Raw genomic sequence first — 23,070 nt, forward strand, 5'->3', positions numbered from 1 at the left:
GTGTAATGGACTCGACGAATTTTTTTAAGTATATATTATATTTTTTTAGTAGGATATCTTTATGTTTGTGCTTTGTGAGGTTCCTTGCGACTTATGGACAGAGAGTCTGTAATCTTTAGCATCAATAGTGGATTTTTCTCTCTCCTCCGTGGATGTAAATAATTTGCCGAACCTCGTAAATCTTGCATGTTCGTTTTGTTGTTTTATCTTTACTCTTGTTACAGTTCAGCACAACAACATCAGATAAATTAAAATGTGAGACATTTTGATGATGTCATGGACTTTGAATAATAATAATAATAATAATAATGTTGTTGATGTCAACAAAATATGATGACTATCATACGTGGGGTGCACACTGAATGTGATTGAGGGTATGAGGACAATGGAGCTAGGCCATTGACCTCTAGAAGATTGATGAGGATCTATGTGTCCAAATCAGATAAGATTGCAAGGTTGAAGGGAATGCATTTGTATTAATGCCAAGAAATGTAACAATTTAACTAAGGTCAATCTTAGGGGATTAATTAATTATTATAATGTTCAATAAGATTTGTTAAAGAATTCTACCATAGCCTTCGTCATCTTTGTCCAAGTTTTATCACAAATATTGAGGTCAGCAACATGAATCACTTCTCGTAATTAGGTCTAAACTTCTGATCATAGAAGATTTCGGTGAAAATTTGGGTATTATGAAGCATCAAAGGATTTTACATTTTAGTGTGATTCAAGCATACCCTTCTGGGTTTTGGTGAATATTTGAGATGCTGCTTAGTTTTCAATCAGATGGCGTACATACCCCTTAATTGCAGTCTTCTTCAGCAAATTAATAGAAAATGACCTAAGTGCTATTGCTATTTTACCCACTCAAAATATATCTCCCTCAACCTTCATCAAAGTTCATCAAAAAATGTGATATGTTGAAGATGATGGATTTTTACCTAGAAAAATAAACACTTTTGTGAAACATGACGTTGAAAATTGTGGATTGAAGAGATTAAAAAATTTATCATAATAGTCAAAGAGCTGGAATACAATTGGATTTTGAAAAGAAAAATCAAAGATATTTTGGCTAGAGGTTAAAGATCAAGACATTTAAGTCATTTTTTAGTTTCTCTCTCGTAGAAGATCGAGGTCAAGTGGCATGTCATGAAAGCATATGGAGTTATCTCAAATATTCACTAAAATTTGGAGGGGCTGCCTAATCATCACATTTTGTAGGGTCAATTATTATCAAGGCCAACCCCACATTGTAACCAAATTGTTTTGTCTTATGTGGGTTAAAAGTTTTAGAACAAGCTGATTTTTTATAAGGATGATCTCCTAATCTCTATGGTGAGGAGATCATCCTCACCAAAAATCATCTATTTCTGAAACTTCTAACCCCATCAAAACAAATTGAAGAACCCTAAATCATCTTTTTTTTTTTCTTTCTAGTAAACCACTTTTGATGGGGTTAGAAAAATTCGGAATGAATTGATTTTTACTAAAGATGATCTCCTTACCATACACAACGTGAAAAAAGTCTATATTTGACAGTCTAAGATTGTTGAATCTTATAAAATTTGACAGACTTCAACGGACTAAAACATCACAATTTTTTTTGTCAAATATTTTTTTTTTCGACAGGTCAAAATCGTTAAATTAATGGTGGATGGGAGAAATTTGATGGCTCTAAGCCTACAAATCTGAGAAATATAAAAATTTTGATGGCCCTTAACCATCGAAATCCGATTTCTAAAATTTGTGGGGAAAACCCATCAAATTCTTGTATAGAAATTTTCAATTTTAACACATAGATCATCTTCACCAAAGATCAACTTATTCTAAAATTTTTAATTAGTATAAGACAAAAAAAAAAAAAAAACTATTAACTATGATGTGGTAGTCTAGGTATTAATTAGGATGCCTTTAACCCTACCCTATTTTGTATTGGTCTTAGCTGGTTAAAGACAAAGGACATCCAAAAGTAATGAATTGTGACAAAAAACATGTGTAGAATTGTTTTCTTCTTCTCAATGGTTCACATCTTACCCAACTTCAAATCAAATTTCCATCAAGCTTTCCTCCTACCTCACGTTTACCATACAATCCCTTCATCAATGATACCAAGTTGCTTGTATTAGTGTCTAAAGGAAAATACTTTCTTCACGGACGGTGTTTAGAATTTCTTTTGACTACCTACAAATTCAGGGACTCTTTCAATGGCTATTGGTCACAAATCAGGATCAATTTTGGTGGGTGGGGCCTTCGATCAAAGAGGGGCCCAAACTTGTTTTACCAGATTTGTTCCTATTATATCAAACCATGAACCATCAATATTGGATTTGACAGACCAAATAGTGAAGATTCAACTTATTTTTATGAGAATTTGATTATATAAATTGATTTTGCAATTCTAATTTTTTATTTGACCCTTATATATTTTTGACATTATAATTTTACTTATAGTTTGCATGTTTTAATTAACCTAAACAAACCAAGAAACAAATTAACCTATCTTTAAAAATAACTAAGTATGCTCTGGAGTGCAAACCCAAATTTAGAGTCAAAGAAAGTACACAGTGTCGGCTGACAGTGCAAAGGAAATGTGTGGGATTGTTCTTAGAGGTCAAGTGCGGAGTTAGTAAAGAGAAAGTAGGGGCACTTGCCCCCACAGCACCTTGGGATACCTCTTATTTTCAACTAATTACATACTTTATTTTCTCTCAACCCTCACTTTCTTTCAATTTCTTGATAAATGAAATTATCTCTTGATTGGATCTTCTCTCATATATAGACTAATTGAAAACGACCTAAATATCATTTTCTACAACTTCAAACAAAAAAATCTCTGAATTTATCCCTCATAACTACTCATCTTCAAGTGTACCATTAACTATAATCACCAGGGGTTAGTTGAATTAGTAAGGTTGACTGGATTTACTCCTCAGATCACGTCTTTGAAACTCTATGTTTTTCCATCAAGAAATGACTATTTAATGTTGTATATATGTCGAGTGGAATAATACGGGCGGCCCGTCAAAGTAAAAAAAAAAATGTACTATTAACTATATTTTGTTCCCACTCCATCATCTCCTTCCCCATTTGCCCCTGACGTCAGGGGTGGAATTGTAAGGAAGCAGTAGTTAGGGGCACTTGCCCCCACAAAACTTTGAAATTCCTCTTATTTTCAATTAATTACATGTCTTATTTGTCCCCACTGCATCGTCTTCCTCTTCATGTACCCCACTCCTTCACTTCCCGTCGATTTTTTGTCCCCTCTTCAATTTTTAGAAGATGAAATTGTCTCTTGATTGTGCCTTCTTTTATAGACTAATTGAAAACGATCTACACATCCTTTTCTTTAATTTCTAATAAAAAATCTCTGAAGTTCTCATCCATAATTATTCAACTTTAAATTCTTCAAATGTACCATTAACTATACACTCACATTATGAAACAGTAGGAGTCCATGATCATGTTTCACAAGAAACTTTGAATCTAAAAGTAACCCAACAAACGAGTCAATAAGATCAGCACCAATTTAGAGAACACAAGAAACGCGCGATGAGGTACCATCTTCATTACTTGTTCTACACTATCAGCAACTTTTGCTTACTTTCTCTCTCTGAACAAGTCACGACAAAAAACATTCTTTTGAGTTGGAAACCAAGAGAGAGAGAAAGATTGGTATTGGTCTTTGCAATGGTGGGCCCCTTTGGCAATGGTCGGCTGATAGTCAAAGATGCCCTGTACCACCCTTAATACCACAAAATTGTCTTGACTCGCTGGAGATGTCAATGTCTGATGATCTATGTAAGTTAAAAATCTAAACTACTGTGTGTGTGCGTGTGTGAGAGTGAGAGACGCCTTGATTGAGATTTCGGCCCCATTTTTTTTTTCAAAGTGTGGATGTGGATCTTATACCCCACGTTTCTTTTCCGCCAACAGATTCACTGTTTTGGTGCCGTGGACTTTTGAATAATTGGCTCATTTTAAGCAGTCTGATGTTCATCAAGGTAGTGGAGCCCACCCCTTCAAATAGGATCCAGTGGTTAAAAATTCGAGTAAAACTAGCCTTATTAACTTAACTAAGATTTCAAATCTTGTTGAGGATCATTGAACTCACCTTTTGACATCAAAAAAAACATAATTGATGTCACAAGAATGCAGAGGATAAAAGTTTGTGAATTTTAAAAAAGAAAATTAAAACAAAAATTATTTTTCATCATTTAGTTTAGTTTTACATCTTAAGAGTTTTAGTCATTCATTTTTTTTAAATAATTTGTTTCTTTAAATATATATATTTTTTAAAGGAAGTTTTTCTATGAAATCTAGAGGGTTGTGATTTTTAATTGCTAATGTGGTAATCTACGATTACCCACACGGCCCCCTCTAAAAATCTTACCTGCAACTAATTGAGTAGAGGATCAACCACATCTTGAAGGGTGGTGCCAAGGAATTCATTGTTTTGTAGGGTTTCAAGCACATGACTTACCATTCCTAAGAAGCTTATCAAGATTCGATTGGCCATTAGGTCAATTCCTTGGGGTTACTCTATCACGTTAGTGAGTGTTTTTGAGTATCGTTTTTAAGTCAATTTATCGTGGTTCTTTAATTAACAATAAATTTTTCGAAAAAAAACAAAATACTTTTTAAAAATTTATTTTGTTGAATTTTCATCATTAAATGGGTCCAATAGAGCAAGGGAAATTGGAAGTGTGATGCAATCAAACTCCGGATGTACTGGATCATCTGTTTTTTCTTTTTTTCTTCTTTTTTTTTTTTTTAATGTTGGAAGAAAATTTCTTCAAAATACCCTATACTTTCTTAAAAATTTATCATCTTTTGGGGACGCACTCATTTTTGACGTATGCGTGGCGTATATGTGACACTAGATTGGCTTAACCCGGAGAACCGGTAAACAGATGGAAACCTTCGAATCGCCATTTTAGCATGCCGAGTGGACCATCACTTTCTACGTTTTCCTCGGCGATTAGTTGACATTCAGATGTTCTCTATCATTGATGAGTTTCTAACAATAAATGTCCAATAATGGGGGTGTTTGGGTGCAAGGGAACGGGGGGGCACTTGGAAAGTTGATCTTTTCTTTTTCAATTTTTCTTCTATTATGTAACAAAGGTAATGGTGGATGAGAAATTTTGAGAAAGAGCTGCATTACATCACAATTGATCATATTCAGTGTTTATTATGTGCCTTTACATTAAATTAAATTAAATAATCGTTACTCCCGATTATTACACCCTGTCATAGTGGTTGAGGTAATAGATCCGATGGCCAGGAGTGTTGTTCATTTGTGCTCATCTCAAGCCAACTCGATCCAACAAATCTACAACAACATATATAAACAATTGTATTTCAAGAGATTCTATTTTTATATTATTAAAGAATATTGATTTTCTAGCATGAAAATTTTCACTCGGTTGACGGGGCATGTTCACAGAACAATAGATTTTTTTCTTGTGTATCCCGAAGAAAAAGATCTATGACTTTTTTAAATTTGTCGCATTATCATCAATTTATGCTGTATTGATTTCATTTTATAAAATGTTGAAAGTGAATGTACGAACATAGAGTAATATTATGGAGTATCTCTAGACTCACTCAATAAATTATTATGAAAATCTCTTTATTGCATCACAACTTACCATAATATGCCGAGAGCAATAATAATTTGGTGAATTTCATGCACTTTTATCTAAGGTGTTGGTTAAATCATTTGAGTGTTGTGATCATGATGTAGATTCAAAACCTGCCTTCACCTACTAGTTATTGACCATTACTCTCATTTTCCTATATAAATTACTTAATGAGTCTTGAACTCACGACCTCAAAATTGGTTTGCAATGTGTCAAACTAAACTATGGGTCTAAGCCTTTCTATATGTACTACTTCCTATCATAAATTTAAAATCTTGGAATGCCTCAAATTTCTATGTATTATAGGTTATTGGTCTACCGCATATTCAATGCATTTTTTTGTCGGAAAGCACTCAGGGGTTAAGACATGGCCCACACTAGAAATAAGAATTACATTATGGCCTTAGAAAGTGCAACCTCTTGCATCTTTTCCCATTATTCAAATTAGTGCACTCAACATGTTATAAGGAAGCATCTCTATCTCATCAAAATTATTTTTTTTTAAAAGGCAATAAGTCAACAATTATATTAACTTCCCTAAAAAAATTGATTTGATCATCATCAAACATGTATGATACATCCTTGATCCTTTCAATAATTCTTTTGACTTCTCAAGAAATAATGCAAGTATCATTAACACGTTGGAAAACAACTTTAAGTCCAATCTAACTCTCAAATAAGAGATCCCAGGATTCAACGCTATATATGATTATTATTTGTGACGCTTGATGGTATTGGTCAATAAGGAGTATTGTTCATCTTTATACATAGTGTAATTGATAACTATGAGTTTTTTTTTTTTTTTTTTCATAACGGAATCGATAAGATCTATGAACGCACCTCAATTTTGAGGGAACCAAGTAAAATCTCTGTATTTTTGTGTGTGACCGCATCTTTTTTTTTTTTTTTTTTGACTTATTTTCATGGTTCGATTGCCCTTGTTTTCTTAACATATATAATCATTTTCCTCATTGTTTGCAACTCATGAGTCAGGATTGAGTTACTAAGATAGCAATCAAATAGGAAATGATTGAGCACCCATCATTAACACTAAGAATAACTCCCTTACCTCCTATATTCTCTCAAATTGATTCGTCATAATTTAATTGATCGGATCGGGGGCACTACCATTTTCATATCTTAGTTAAACAATTCAAGAAAAAAGAAACTAATCACCAAGAATGGAAGAATTTTTTATTCTGATTGGAGTCTTCAACCTTGATGGATATGCAAGCCTGTGTTTTTAATCTCACAACTCCCATGATCTTGGAAACGATCGATTGAATAAGTAGGTAGCGATTCTAAAACATTATCCTCCCCTTCTATATATGATATACCTAATCATTAAACATTAACCTCTTGCCTTCTTGAACGAGATATTTTCCTTTAGAGCTAGAAATAATCCATGATACTTCATTATCCCATTAGGTCACCCTCCTCCTAATTAGATTGATTTATATAAATCTTTTCCATAACTATTTTGAGAATTTGCATCCCCAAAAAATGTGTTTTATGTTCTATTTTTCTCCCTAACAAAATACATATTTAGAAATAACTTGCACCCTTGCTAACTTTTTCCTGAGTCTTCTTAACTTTCACAAAGACCATTAGTGTATCTACACGCAAAATATTATCTTGATCAAGAATTTTTAACCATTCGATTCGAGTATTTTTCAGGATTATTTTTTTTAATAATAAATCTTTCACTTGTGGGGCTAAACGTTCACTGGCACTAGAGTCTAAGCAATGACACGTGGCATCTATTTTTGTATCATATCTTAACGGTTTAATACATAAAACCTTTAGATGATGAGAAAAGCCTCAAATGATCGACGAGTACTCGCAGCCGCTTATAAAAGTCGTTTTTGGATAAGACTAATCTGAAACCGGTCCACCGATTTCCCAAATCATCTTGAATTATTGAGTCCACGTGTCATGATCGCTGACGAAACCTTTTTTTGAAGAAGGTTTGACGTTGTAGCATTTATGGCGGATTGCGGACAAAGAGACAAACAAAACACAAGAGCCACGCCAGTATTTTTCAAAAAACAACTCTCTCAGCGGTCCCCCCACCAACTCTAATGTCGCCACGTACACTTCTTTGTCAATAAGAAGAAGTAAATCATTATTTTATCAACCATGTGAATAAGACACTTAATAGGTGGCAGGACACGTGTCAATAAATGATAACTACGATCATTTGGTCTAAGTCGCCGGAATCTGACTGCGGGGATCCTAGAAACACTTGATAGCGCTTCTTGATTACTACGAGTCCATTTTGAGTCGAATGTCCAATGAGTCGAGTCAACATAATATTTATTAAAATTATGGATGATTTAACACACAACTTGGCCATTTTTAATTTAAAACATTGATTTTCACAGTAGACTCGTTGAGTACTCAAAATCTCATTATAATGAGTCTTTGACTCAACCGAGTTTCAAGGTGATTTGACAAGTATTAAAACTATAGAAAGAAAGTTAAGCTCACTTTTTTTTTTCTTTCTTCCAATATGTTTTCTCAAAATCTTAGTAATCAATTACACAACGGGATTACAACTCATTGTCAATAAATACAAAATTCGCCCTATAATTCAGCAAAATTATAAGACAATAATTAAAATTTGGATGGCTTTTATGATTTTTATATGAAAATAAATTTTACTAATGATTTTTACAATTATGCCAAGTTACTAATTGCTATTAAAGTGTTTTTTTTATTTTACTTTGATTATTATTATTATTATTATTATTTTTTTTTTTTGAAGAGGGGGAGGGGATACTTTGAACTTCACATATCTGAACTCAACATTGCCAATACATAGCTTAGCTAAAAGAGGTAGTTGTTTTGGATGTAGAGGCAGAACCACGATCTTATGTACCAAGGGTAGTTTAAATATTCTTGTCGGAGCAATAGTGTTAGATTTTTTTTTTTCCCGCCATTGTTATTAGTCACAGTATAATTTTATAATTTTAAAAAATTCTTGGGCAGGCAAGTGCCCCTATCGTAAATCCGCCCTTGTTTGGACTTTGGATGGACAATTGATGTAAAATATGTGTAAAATACCGTAACATCAGTTGGAATTCATCACTATTTTTTTTTTTCTTTTTCTTTATTTATTTATTAATTTCTGGGTCCGTAAAATATAAAATTCTCTTTAACCCATACTCATGTCCATCTCACACATTTAACTTTAATTGAATTTATTATATAGTAAGATCATAAATAAAAAGACAAACAAAATAACACAACATAAGAAAGATCAATAATGCAAAATCCCATTAAAAAAACACGGGTCGAAGAAGGTCTTGTTTCTTGGTATATATGGTGAACTTTAGAAAGTTACTACAAAATTCATGTGGATTTTACAGTATCAACACCAATAACAGACACTGAAAATAATTTAGAACACTAAGAATCAGCTGATTCTTAAACTTGAAGCCTTTGACATTTGATTACATGAATTCACTGACATCGAAGATATCGTTGATTTCGAACTTCAACACGTTACTGCAATAGCTATCCCTCTCATCTTCAGTGCTGCTGTTGATGTGCGTCAAGCCAGAGTTCAACGTGATTGGACTCGACGAAGGCGTTGATAGAACTGAAGCAAAGTTGAAATTGTGGTTGTTGTTGGATTGGAAATTTGAGTTTTCGGATAGAGGATCGATAATGGATGATTGATCAGAACTATAATACCCATAATTCGATAAAGGATCGAAGTTTTCTGTAAAATTAGGAGGCATTACATCATCTTGACACACATTTGGTTGAGAATTTTGGCAGATAATGTTGGTAGGATTTGATTGGAATTCTTCCACATTGGTTTGCATGAATTGGGGTTCACATAAAAATGGAGCACAAGTAGCTGCTGATGTGGTGCAAGCTTGATTTTCTTGAATTGAAGTTTGTGGTTGGTTTGATTGGAAGGATGAGAATTGGATTTGGTTTTGGTTTTGAATTTGGGGATTGCAAAGATGGTCTTCTTGAAGATTTTGTAGAAGCAACTCCGAATTTTCGCTTTGGGATGAAAAAAGTGAGGTAGCTAGCCTTAGTAGCTCAGGATTAACAAGAGGTTGGATTCCAAACAATCTTGAAGCATTCAATTGAGATGAATTGTAGAGAGAAGAATTGAGAATGGAAGAGAGGTCTAATAGATCAAGACGAGGCCTATGAGTTATGGGGTCGATTCCCATTCGAAGAAGCCTTTTTCTAATATGGGTATTCCAGTAGTTCTTGATTTCATTATCGGTTCGTCCAGGCAAGCGAGCAGCAATGGCAGACCACCTATGATTAAGAAAAAAAAAAAAAATCAAATTAATGAAGACGACAAATAAACTTATGTCACTTGTAATTAATATTGACTTTAAAAATCATAGAGGCCCAAAAATATAAGTTTCCATAAAGTTGGTAATCCAATTAATTAAAGTCATGAAGTTCAAAGAAACATATAAAAAGAAAACAATAATAATAATAATCTTACTTATTTCCCAAGACAGTGTGTAATTGAATTATAGTTTCTTCTTCTTCAAATGAGAATCTCCCTCTCTTGATATCAGGTCTAAGATAATTCGTCCATCGAAGACGACAACTCTTTCCGCATCTCTGAAGTCCTATACAATTAAATGAAAAAAGACCCATTTCTTCAATCACCCAAGAAACAAATAATTCAAAAAAAATAATTATAATAACTTTTAGACAAAACAAAATCAAGAGAATTATCAAATACCCGCATTCTTCGGCAGAGTTCGCCAGCTACCGTGCCCATGTTCTTGAATGTAATTGATGAGCTTGTGATCTTCCTCAGGTGTCCATGGGCCTTTCTTGAGCCCATTTTTATCACAACAAGGTGTTCTTCCCATGGTGTGTCACAAGGTTTCTTAAGGAAACTATAGTGTTTTTGGTACTTAGAGCTAGCACAGTTGAGAACATGAGCTTTTTTTGTAACAAAGGCTGTGCTTTAAATAATAAATAGCTAAGAAGGGTAAGAAAGAAAACGAAGTCAATGAGATTCGGTGCCGTCCTTTGTTTATGAGACAAGCAACGTGTCTCTCTTCTGGGAGATCTATCAATCTGTCTTAAGCTTTTAAAAAAAAAACGTTTAATTCAAATCGAGAGGGGTTTTTTCCTCGCTTTCTGGATTCATATGAGCTGTCACCACAAATGATGGCGCCACGTACCCCTCAGTTACAGGGATCTCACGGCGTCACCCTGTTGCATGGCTCTTAGCCAAGCCTGTCGAGTTGAGTCGGCTCGGGTTGGTAAGCAGTAAACTACATATTGGTCATGCCATATACTGCCACCTGGTATAATTTTTTTTTTCCGAAAGACTTGAGAAAAAAAAAAAAGATGAATAATCTTTGATGTATGTATGGGTCAAGGGCACGAAACAAACCAAAATTTGACAACTGCTGTCCCATGTGAGCTAGAAGCTCCGAAATGGGTTGATTTTTTTTTTTTTTTTTTGGTAAGGATAGTAAATAGATCGTCCTCCTTAAAAGTAGTCCATTCTGAAATTTCTAAGCACATAAAAAATTATTAAAAATATTAAAGAATCATAGACTGTATATTTTTACCATAAGGTGTAATCATTTTTAGAAGTTTTAGAATGACTGATTTTTATGAGGATGGTCTACTCATAAAAAATCAGTTTATTCCGAAACTTTTAACCCATATGATACAAAGATTGCCAAATGAGGTTATAAAATTAAGGTTGTGACATCCAAGATCTTATAGGGATTATCAATGGTCATTTGATTCTTGTGCAATAAATATTTTTTTTAAGAATGTTTGGGATTTTTTTATATTAATAAAACAATAATGATAAACTGACACTCTTTGCACGCTTTATTATGTGGCAGTGCATTAAACTATAAATCTTTTTTCCTTGTGTATCTCGAAGAAAAAGATCTATGGTTCTATGCACTGTCACATCAGGGGATGTACAAAAAGTGTTAGGTATAGAGCGTCAATTTATCAAGAATCTTTATAAAAATATCATCCCACAAGTACAAAAATGCCCTTATCTTTTCGTACTAAAATATGTGGAGGACCCATAAAGATCTTCAAAACGCAGGATAACTCACACCTTTTGGGATGAGACTTGTTAGTCTCTATGATAGCACGACCCAAGATTTATTATTGATATTCTTGATATTCAAGGTAGAACAAAATTGTTTACTTCTAATAAAAATGAATTAGTGGATAACTTGATCTCACCGTTACGCTTGAGCTTCTTCAAAAGAAGCCCAAGCTACACTTGCTTGCCTCAACAAGCCTTCAAAAATCTAAGGGGATATAACCGCCTTTGCTTTCTTCTAAACGCCTATACTTACTTTCAAATGGACAAGCTAACAACCTAAGAGGATTCGAAGTGCCTTCCTCTCCTCCTCTACTAAATCTTCTATTTCTAACCTTCATCTGAAGTTGTTCCAAATTCAGATTGAGCAGTGGGGAATCTGTTCCCGAAAATACAACCTTAGTAAGAACAGTGTTCCACGAAATATATGACTTATGCTGCTTTAGGTTTTTTAATCAACATGAAAAATGCCCATATTTGATGGCCCAAGGCCATCAAATTTCATAAAATTTGCCAGATGAAGGCGTCAAATTTTTCATTGTCGAATTTTTTTTTTCAACGGTTCATCTATAAGGTTACACTAGACTTGCTAGACTTGAACGTTGTATTTAGAGTAGAACCAAACTCACTATTGATGTACGAGAAGGATGAACAAAGTAGTTTCCTTAGACGAACAACTCGAAGAAAGAAGAAATTGGTTATGGTGAATTAAGAAACGTCGACCCCTTGTCACGTAAGAACCTCTTGTCCTTTGCCCCGTGATAGGACCAAACTACACCTGATAGAAGTAGTTGATAGTCCATTTAATAAATTTTTCTTTCTTAATGCCCCCTCACCCCCTTTCATCTAGTGACACCGATGAATCAAATAGTCATGATCGACAATTTTCAAATATTGAGATTAACCTTTGATCCAATCATCGAGTTGATCTTTTACAACCATTGAGATCAACAATTATAATTTGATGATCTCGATGTTTGAACATGAATCATTGAGATATAAGAACATCTTATTTCTCCAATCTAATGTTTATTATGTGACAAACCTTTGAGTGGTTAAAGAACATTGAATAACATACCCAGCACCTATGGTAGAATCTCACTTCCATCACAATTAGTGTGAGATATGGGAATTTTAGCTAATCACAAAATGTGAAAAGTGGGTATTATTGGTATACGGTAAACTACTGTAATGTAGTGGGGTCATCCAATAAAATAATTTTCTTAAGAGAAGAATTTCAACGGGCGTGACTACGGTTTTGTTGGACTAACTCATCAAAATTTAAATCTACACGAAATGATAAAGGACGTAAAGGTCTTGGCGTGTATTTTAACGCAAGTGCGCATTGTACATACTTTGACGATTAAGTCAGAAATAAACTACTGAAATTGGGAGAGAAAGCATAGTCTTCTTGACCTTCTTTTTGCACCTTTACATTTGGATTTTGCGTTTGGAATGCTGGATGAAAATCTTTACACCATATTTCAATAATCTCTTTGGACACTACGCAGTATCAGTCTTCATAGAGAATTCTTATTCTTAGGAGACTTCGTGCTGACAATTTCAAAGAGAATTCATATATAATTCTTAGCAACTCGATCTCTAGGTCTTTAAATTGATAAGATCATCTTTATTAGACAATTCTGTTCTCTACTTGTTGACGAATTAGTGTAACTTTATTTTTTATGTAGGTGATCTTCATGGTCATCCCTTAAATCGACTCAGAACTTATCAGAGATCAGACAACTCGCACAATGCGGTATCTTGCATTGGCATATTATTATTACTGCAAAAAATTGGTAATTGACTAAATACTCAGACAGTTTTTGTTGGAGCCCACCCCCCTCAAGGAACATCAGTTGGGTGATTGCACAAGGACCGAAGAACGACACAAGGATTTTGCCCCACCATTCTTAATATTTTAATGGAAATTTTTTTTCTTTTAAACAGTGATTGATGCTGAAGGTGAGTATTTAGGATATGCTTCTTACATCCACAAATACATGCAAAAAATTTCTATTCTTTTATAATGATTTTTGTAATGGAAAAGTTTTCGCACAATTTCTAACAAAAGAAAAATCATGAGAGAATGATTTGCACAAGACAGTGCCAATCACACACAAAATAATAATTATTGTAGAGGTAAAATATCGGATGTCGTTGATTCCTCGAGATTTACCCCTAACAATCGATTTTCATTGTTCTTGAAGCACGCAAATGATCAAAAATCACACAGGAAAATAATCAAAAAGAAAGGAAAGAAAAAACAAACAAAAACAATATTTGTTTAGGGTGTTCGTTTTAAAATCGGATCATGTTCCCAGACTTCGAAAAGTCATTGCACTATTTTTCAAGTCATTACAAGATCTACCAAACTTAGCCTCCTCTACTTTTTTTCCTCCTCCCCTCTGCCTCCTTTTTCTACCTAATAGTTCTTTTTATATAGATAAAACGTCAAACCTTAAAAGGAAAGTAAAACAATTTAGGATTCTCTACAAAATCTATCCTTAGCTAAAAATAGATATTCTGTAGTCAATAAAGGTATTTCTATTTCTGGATAAGATTAGAATATTAATCAAATACAATATAATTCAAGATAAATTAATCAATGCCTCAAGATATGCATTAAATTTGTCATGTAATCAATATTCACCATATTTACGCCACGTGTCTAATATCGATTTTACCTTCTACAGTATAATAATAATAACTTTGCAAAGCTGTCTCATTTCTAGGCCCACATCCAATGAAAAGAATACTGATTGTGTATTCAGTTTGTCTACTGAGGTTTAGCATTATTATTTGAAGAAGACACTTTATTGTTGATTCTTATATGATTGATACATGAATCCTACTAGGGTATTTATAAATATTATATATCCAAGATATAGAAGATAGTCTAATATAAATATTCTAATTATCAATAATTTCTAATATAGAATATCCTAATTGATTTTGTTAAATATATTATTCTCCAGCATATCCACATTATTTAGGGTTTCCAAACCTTGAAAATTACTATAAAAAAATTGCATGTGCACTAAAAACTATACACAGTTTTGGCCCAGGTAACATTATAGGGTACCATATGCTTCCGAAAATTTTATTGAAGTTGAGTGATAGAGATATTCTAAGATAATTTTGAGTTTTATAGCAAACATGCCATGCTTGAGGCATTTCGGCCATTTTCACTGAATTTATGATTTTATGGGATGTTTTCTAGTACGGAGAAATAATTTTTCTAAGTGGACTTGATCTTGAGTATCTGGGATTGATTCCAAGAACATTTGAGGCATTTCAGAAAGAGTCATGATCCAAAACAGTGTCCCATTTCTACAGCAAGATACAGTGATTACGTGGCATTTTATGGTTGGAGATTAAATTATTGGACTGCGTAGCATGTAGAAAATGGTTTAATTAGGAGCCCAATGTATCTACTTCTATCAAAACTTGCCACGTAGCGACCCCGTTCCTATTTTATAGGAACAAAACACTTTTTGGATCCAAATGCTTTCAGAGTCGTGATCCAGAATGGTGTCCCGTCCCGTTTCTATAGTAAGGTACAGTGTCTATGTGGCAATTTATGATTGGAGATTAAATACACTAGGCTACATGCCATGTAGAAAATGGCTTGATTAGGAGCCTAATTACGTGAAAAATGGGTAAATTCGACGCGACTCTTTTAAACATTACATGACCCAGCATCAAATCTATCCCTTTTTCGCATAGTGAATGTGTTTTAAAATTTCACAAAAATGTGCCAGGTAGACATTGTTCCTATTACGAATGGAACACAGTTTTGGATCATGAACCTGAAATTAAAGAGCACGTGAAAAGATGAGTTGATCAGTCAAACAACTACGTGGGAAATGGGACATCTACAGTGGTACCAATCAATCATGGCCTAAATTCTTTTGCATGATTGATAGAGTTTGGTATTAGTCAAAACATTATTAATGAAAGAAATAAGGCTCTAATTAAATTAGACTATAAGTTCAATGACTGAATCTGCTCTCTAAGCAAACACAACTTGGTGACATTCATCGGTGCTGGGATACTGCGGGATTTGACAGAAATGTTATTGTCGTAATTAATATATTATTAATTCAATGTCACCAATCATAAATTTCTATAAATAAAAGATTAATATCATGTAAAAGTAGTCTAAAGTGTTAACTTTAGCTTTAAAGCCTCCTTTTTATCCTTGAAAGTCGTTTCAATAAAGTGGTTTCTTTCTGTTTTTATCTTATAAATTTAAGTCAAAAAAAGATTATATGATTTAGAAAGCTAGATTGGGGGACATCATATCTAAATGGCAATTTCATTCTACTACACACTTTATCTCCTCCAATAAACTCAGGTTGATAAAATTATAAAATTGCTAGAGTATTATTTATTATGATATAAGTCACATATGGGTGAATATCAAATAATAGCTGTTATTACCAATGGAGGGGCAGAAAATAACTACCTAACAAAGAAATGTATCACCTCCACGAACACGACTTTGAAGAGTCGCGATAACAAGGTTGGAATTTAGAATCGCAATGCATGAACAAGGTTGACAAATTTACTAAGAAAAGGATTGGATGGCACATGGTCTAAGTTTCTGAGAAAACAAGACATGGGAAAGATTACAAAAGAAAGTTAATGTCTAGCTAATACAAGAGAAACTTAGTACTTCTATTCTAGTGTAACTAACAGTATGTATGGCATATTCTTGTACTCCTCTCCGATCAAATATGGAAGGTTAAAATACATAATTTTTTCTAATTCTTATTAAATCTTTATGACATTATTGATTAACTTGATTGTCCGAATAAATTAACAGATACACCTAGGAATCAAAGAGGGTAGATTGACCTTAATATGCAACACAACGCATCTTGAGGAGTAAGACTAAGAAATTAATCTAATCGACAACTATCAAAGTTCATGTGTAAATGTCTTCATCGATCGAGATTGTTCCAATCGGTGTGCTATATATCTATTGCATGCCATAGCACAATAATCCCATTATTTAACGGAATTAATGAAATGTACGTTGAAGAGAAATTGGGAAAGGGGAAAGAAAAATAGTAAAATTACTCTGAGGCACATAGATCACCTCGTTATCTTTTTCAACTCTTACCCTCTTCTATTTGAAAAGATGAAAATGTTGTTGGGTTACTAGTGAATCTAGCTCAAGGATACAACAAATGCCATTTCACCAAAACAATATGTTAACTCAATGATCGCACTATCTTTGAAGAGAACATGTCATTCAAGTTCTTTGATACACTAAGCTTTTTTAAACTTGAACTAAAAGAACAGATTAGTTAAACAGAGACATTAATTTTATTTTTCTAATAATTCTTTTGAACAAACCGATTTCCTTCATATAGAACCAATTAAGGTGTCAAACTTGTTAGAAGCATCATTTGACTTTAAAACCTATCGAAATGACTGTTGACAGGAACCTTTCGAAGTCTAAACTCACTTGATACACTAGAGTCCACTAGGTGCCCTTTCGTGTCTGATACTCGTTAGGTACCCGTTGAATGCCTTTTGAGAGGACCTGGGATCGTCGACTTTGGATGAGCTCCTCTTTCTTTCTTTCAACCTTTTCTTGTTGTCAAAAACATTTGTGGAAACATTTTTCATCTTTTGACTTTAGCCCATGGGGATGGCAAAAGTGAGAGATTCTACTTTATTGTGGAAAGAAGGTGGGTGTTTCCAAGACCATACAATGATCGTATGCAAACAATTATTGATCTCATTTCAATCAAACCAATCCCTAAGATGTTGATGAAGGATAGAATAGTTTGGAACCTAACATCAAATGAACAATTTTCTTCGAAATCAGCTCACGAAGTGTTATGTGAAAGGTACGAGTCAGTGGGCTAGAAGAAAATTATTTGGAATGATTATATTCCAAGATTTTCCTTTATTGTGTGGTTAGCGATTCAAAAGAAGCTATCTACAGTGGAAAACTTGAACAAGAGGGGTTTCAAATAGGTGTTTCGATATTCCTTGTGTTATAACCATCAAGAGACAAATGACCACTTGTTCTTTTGTTGCCCATATACACGATGAATCTGAACTCAATGTTTGAAGAAGTTTGAAATTTTAAGAGTAGGAATGGGATCAATAGAGGGTGAAGTACAAGTGATCAAGAGTGTGCGATTTCAGTGTAAACTAATTATGCAAATGCTTCATGTATCTTTTTGTGCAGTGGTTTACTTTTGTTGGAAAGAAAGAAATTAAAGAATTTTTGCAAACATTAAATACCCAAAAGAAACTATATTGATACAAGTTGGCGAGGCGATAAACATTCGATTTGATGGTTTATCAATTGAGGACTGATTTATGCATATTTATATGCAAATTTTAAACAATTCGAGCTACTGCTATTCCATTGTTTAATCAGTCACAAAACATATATGTTGGTCAAAGCCAGAGGAGAATGTTGTGAAGATTAACACAGATGGAACACAATCATTGCAGGTGTCGGGTTTTGAATTTATTGATTTTTGTAGGTTGGAGTAATATTGATGCAGATGATATTATTCAAATAGAATTTCAAGCAGTATTAGAGAAGATGAGATATGCTAGAGCAGGGAGATCGAATAAAATTCTAATTTCTTCAAATTCATTATATTTAATCAAATACATAAAAAATGAAATCGTCCCATTATGGAAATATGATGAAAAGTTGTTGGAAATTGCATAACAAAGACTACTCTTTGTGGACTATTCTTTTGAATTTGTTTGGAAAGAAACAAATCGAACAGCGGATTATTTAGTAAAACAGGGTACTAATTCAGATGATTTTTTTCGTTGTTGAAGAAATGTATAGTGTTCCCCAGGAACTTTTGAGAATTGTTGAGGAAGATTTATCTTGCATCTACACACGGTAGTAGTGTTTTCAAGGTGGGGTCCCTTTAACCCCAACTTCTCAATCAAAAAACAAAAAAAAAACAAAAAAAAAAAAAACCAATTTGCTTGGTTTTATTTCCATACTAATGGAAAGGGGAGTGTTTTACAAATGTCATCCATCTTCCATACATACAAGCTCTTGATTCCTACTAAACCCCAAATTTGATGTTTTTCAACTGTATTACGTTTTTGTTTAGAGTTGTGTTAAACTGGCTCCAAAAGAAAAACACTCAAATACATTCAATTGACATGAAATGTGCCTAAAACCATTTTTTTTTCCTTATGCATTTGAGTGTATTTAGTATTATTTTGTAGCCAGTTAGTATTATTCTTTTGTTTAAGATGAGAGTAGCTTGATTACACATTTAGTATTTTTGAAGGCTTTCTCTTCTTTTAATAATATACTAGAGTTTGCCCGTATTTACAGTAGGGGGATCCTCTTTTGGGGTATAAGGGGTAAAAGAGAAAAATAATAAAATTAGAGGAGTGTTATTAAAAAAAAATCTTTGGAGTTGAAGGGATAAAAGATGAAAGATATTATTTTTAGAGGGGTATTATTAAAAAATGGAAGGGATTGGAGATGAGGAAAACAAAGACAATAAAGTAGAAGGGTAAAACGAAAGAAATAAAGTGAATCATTTCCACTAGATGAGACATTTATTCCCTCATAAGTGAGCATCACCATTGTGTTTTATTATATTGACTAGAGCTCGCAGATGCTTATGACACGGGCATCCTCTTCCAAGGTTAAAAGGGTAAAAAGGAAAAATGATAAAAATTGAAGAGGCATTATTAAAAATTCTTTGGAGTTGAAGGGGTAAAAAGGGAAAATTAATAAAAATTGAAAATGTATTATTAAAAAAATATTTGAAGTTAAAAGGGTAAAAAAAAATATGAAAGATATTAAAGTTAAAGTAGGGATGTCAAATAAGTCAATTTTAACTAAATTTGTCCTCGGGTCCATCTACATTTGCTCACCTTGAACCCGTCTCGACTCTTATTAGGGTCTTATTTTTTTGCCCTACCTTGACCTTTTCCTTATCCTGCCCAGCTCAGTCCATTTTTTAATGACCTCGTCCCGATATATATATATTCGATGGGTTCAAGAGGGTTTGAACCTAGGAACAACTTCATGTGTCTTACCACTTAACTAAGTGATTCTAATTATTTAAATAAGTATATAAAAATATATATAATTGGGGTGGGATATATCAAAATCATCCCCACCCCGAAATCATTTAAAATAGTAAAAAATTGATTATTCAAGGGTTGGGCAAAATTATCATCCCTAAATTTAATGATATTATTGAAAAAAGGAAATGAGTAAAAGAGATTGAGGAGAAGAGTAAAGATAATAAAATTAAAAAGAGAAGAAGAAAGTAAATAAGTAAGGTCATTATAGTTAGATGAGCTGTTTATCGCTAACACGTAAGTTATCCCTTTGTGTTTTATGGTATAGATTTCGTTATTGAACTTTGGATGTACATAATTAATTGGAAATGGATGATGCATAATTAATTGGCAATGGACATGTGTCGCGGGTGTAGGTCTGCATTAACAACGTATGATAATGATAACTAAGCTGGCGTGAAAAAATTCGGCTTTGAGCCGACTGCATTCGCATTCACGTGTAGGAGAAAGGGCATTTACGTCCAAATTGAAAATCCTTCTTCAATCTAAAGTGCAATATTCGATGACGATTTTCATGGAGGGATCACGTCCATAGATCAATTTTCTTTAATCCCAACACGTGGAATCTCTCTACTACGTGTCGACAAGATAGATTATCTCTATCTCATGCGGGGACCATTCCAAGAAAAAACTCTAGCCTAACCAAACCAATAGTAACTCACCACGTCATTCTTCTATGACATGTGTCTTCTCGTCTAACTCTCAACAACAAGGCTCTTTCCGTACATTACAAGCATGCAATCCTTTCTTTTTTCTTCACGTTTTTAGTTCTTTAAGGTTTAGGGTCATTTTAGTTATGCCCCTGTTTCGGTGAATATTTGAAATACCTCCTTTGCCTTTAAAATTCAAATTGTGCAACAACCCCTTCCTCATATTCCATGAGATATTAAAACAAAATCAACAAAGTACCCTCACCTTCAACATCTTACTTTCTCCACCCCAAAATCCATTGTCTTCAACCTCTTCAATCTTAAAAATAAAATTTGCTTTATATGATTGGCGAAGTCATTGATTTAAAGAATAGAAAACAAAGAAAAACAAGTAATTATTCAAATTGGAGAACGTGTTATGATCTAGTCGCCAATGTCCAATGTTGAAGATGTAGTAATTAATCAAAGAATTTTGTTAAGAGGTTGAAGATGTGGGTATTTTAATCATTTATAATAATCTCTCGTATAAGACCATAGGAACATTTCATGAGTTTCAAATTTTAAGAGTGTATTTCAAATATCAAAATACTTGAGGGTATATCAAAACTATCTTCAAATTAAAAAACAAAAAAAAAAGAAAAAGTGAAACACTGATCGATTACTAAATAAGAAGCTATGCATTAAATACCAATTAAGGGTTTGGTCAAATATTATTTTATTTTGTTGATCACCTTATCTCTGTTTCTTCCTTCCATTATATTCTCACCCACCATTATATAATACCATTTCTAGAAAGCTCGAGAACCTTCAATACAAATAATAATTGTTTACGAGTAGTACTTAAACTTTAATTTTTAATCTATAAGAATTGATTAATTAGATTAATGCAAAAGTACAATCTTAGCGATGTTTGTGTCCCCATGCTTGGTGTTCGGAGACACCTGAATTATTTTATAGGGTTTGTAATTAGGGTTTATTCTTAAATTAGAAGGATCAAATCTCTCATACTTAATAGGGTCGTAATCTCTGGTTGTTTTGTTAATGGGTTTTACCTGATTAAGCTGCACACGTACAGCCATTAAAGTTGACTCAAAGAAATATATACAAATATACCCAATCAGGTAGATTATCTAAATATTGTTAAGTGTTTGTTGTGAGGTGTCTACTACCTCCAACAAACGTTGAATACTTGATGTTGGGGTTCACACAATTTAGGATTTATTATTGAGGGATAATAGATCTGGGGATATGTGGATGGAAGCTTGAAATCTCAAGTTGAATGTCCATCGAGTTGGAAAAATCATGAGTCGACTCTGATAAGTCAAAAATAAAATATATTATATTTAAAAAGAAAATTAAAACAAATTAATAAATTTATATTTTTGTTCTCCAAAAAAATTTTATATATAGTCGAATAACTCGGTTAGTTTATGATCAACTCTTTATATTTTTAAGTTGAAGAGTTAACTTGGTGAGTTGATTCTACTAAGTTCTGATGCTGAATTTTTAGTTAACTTGATGAGTTTTAAAACAATGATTATTAATATTATATGCTATCTATGCATATTGTTTAATTTTGAATGTTAAGTCAACAATGGAAAATAATACAGTAATAATGGACAACAACCTTAATATTTTATATTATGGAGATGGGAAAAACACTCGGTGCTTATTGATAAGTTTCCTTAAATAGTACTATTTCTTTAAATTTAATTGTCTCAGGCCATCGGCTGATTTAAGTGTTGGGACACGTGATTATGCATGGGATTAAGGTACATCGTAATGATTTAAGCAAAATTAAACTAGTGGAGCGAGAGAGAGAGAGAGAGAGAGTCAGGTTCGGGGCTTAGTATGGATGAGCCTTAACCCAATCCTAAAAAGGCAGGTTGTTCTTTAAGATCCTGGTTTTAGAACTCGTTTTGACATCTCATCTAGTCCATGAACGAGTTTTGTTCAACAATGAGAAAATTGAATCATGATTTTAAATCTTGTCCAATACATTTGACTTGTCTATCCATCTCGTTGGTGGACGAAATTGAGATGTATCAGACTAGCCATCTCAATCTAGGACAAGATTTAAAAGCATGCTTTAGATCAGTCCTAAACTACATCCAACCTAAGATGGTTAAGTCGAAGCCCGGTCCCAAGAGTACTTGGGTTGGATTTGGGTTGACTTTTTATCATTATAAAAATATTAAATTCAATTCAATCTATTTTTTTTTTAATATATCAAAATCGGGGATCTCCATCCTAATTGAAAAATGGTGATGTGCTTTAATAAATATTTTATTATAGAGTGATACATAACTATATATAATATACATGAATCTGGACATTGTTGAGCCTTAATCTTATCCAGATTTAATTGATTAAAAATGTTTGAATTCGATCCTTAAAACCTTGCTCTTTCAGTGGGTCAGACCGGGTTAACTGGCCGTTGGGCCAAATTGGTAGCCCGTATCATCTTAAAAATATTGCTTACAAAAATCAATTTCAGTAGAAATGATTCTCTAAATGATTTTCTGAGAGAACGCCAAGTGTATGATTGCACATCGTAAATGTTGGGCCAAATTAATCTAAAATAATTAGT

At 33.2% G+C, this 23,070-nt stretch overlaps 1 protein-coding gene across 1 annotated transcript; it reads right to left on the minus strand.

The window, feature by feature from the left end:
* Positions 1-8,885: 8,885 nt before the first annotated feature.
* On the minus strand, positions 8,886-10,589 carry LOC147392108 (transcription factor MYB102-like). Its single transcript, XM_086417119.1, has 3 exons — positions 10,372-10,589; positions 10,126-10,255; positions 8,886-9,929 (listed from the first exon to the last, which is right to left on the minus strand). Exons 1-3 carry the CDS (start codon positions 10,502-10,504, stop codon positions 9,098-9,100), a joined length of 1,095 nt encoding a protein of 364 aa, XP_086273245.1. The 5' UTR covers positions 10,505-10,589; the 3' UTR covers positions 8,886-9,097.
* Positions 10,590-23,070: the final 12,481 nt, after the last annotated feature.

Source organism: Akebia trifoliata, chromosome 11 (assembly GCF_017979445.1).
Source record: "Akebia trifoliata isolate Shusen 1 chromosome 11, ASM1797944v1, whole genome shotgun sequence".
In the NCBI taxonomy this organism is placed as follows: domain Eukaryota; kingdom Viridiplantae; phylum Streptophyta; class Magnoliopsida; order Ranunculales; family Lardizabalaceae; genus Akebia; species Akebia trifoliata.

Excerpts from the sequence above, each read along its gene's own strand:
- LOC147392108 (XM_086417119.1), bottom strand. The coding sequence starts at position 10,504 with ATGGGAAGAACACCTTGTTGTGATAAAAATGGGCTCAAGAAAGGCCCA. Across the intron at positions 10,256-10,371 it reads AACTCTGCCGAAGAATGCGG|GACTTCAGAGATGCGGAAAG; the intron begins GTATTTGATAAT and ends TTAATTGTATAG. Across the intron at positions 9,930-10,125 it reads CACACTGTCTTGGGAAATAA|GTGGTCTGCCATTGCTGCTC; the intron begins GTAAGATTATTA and ends TCTTAATCATAG.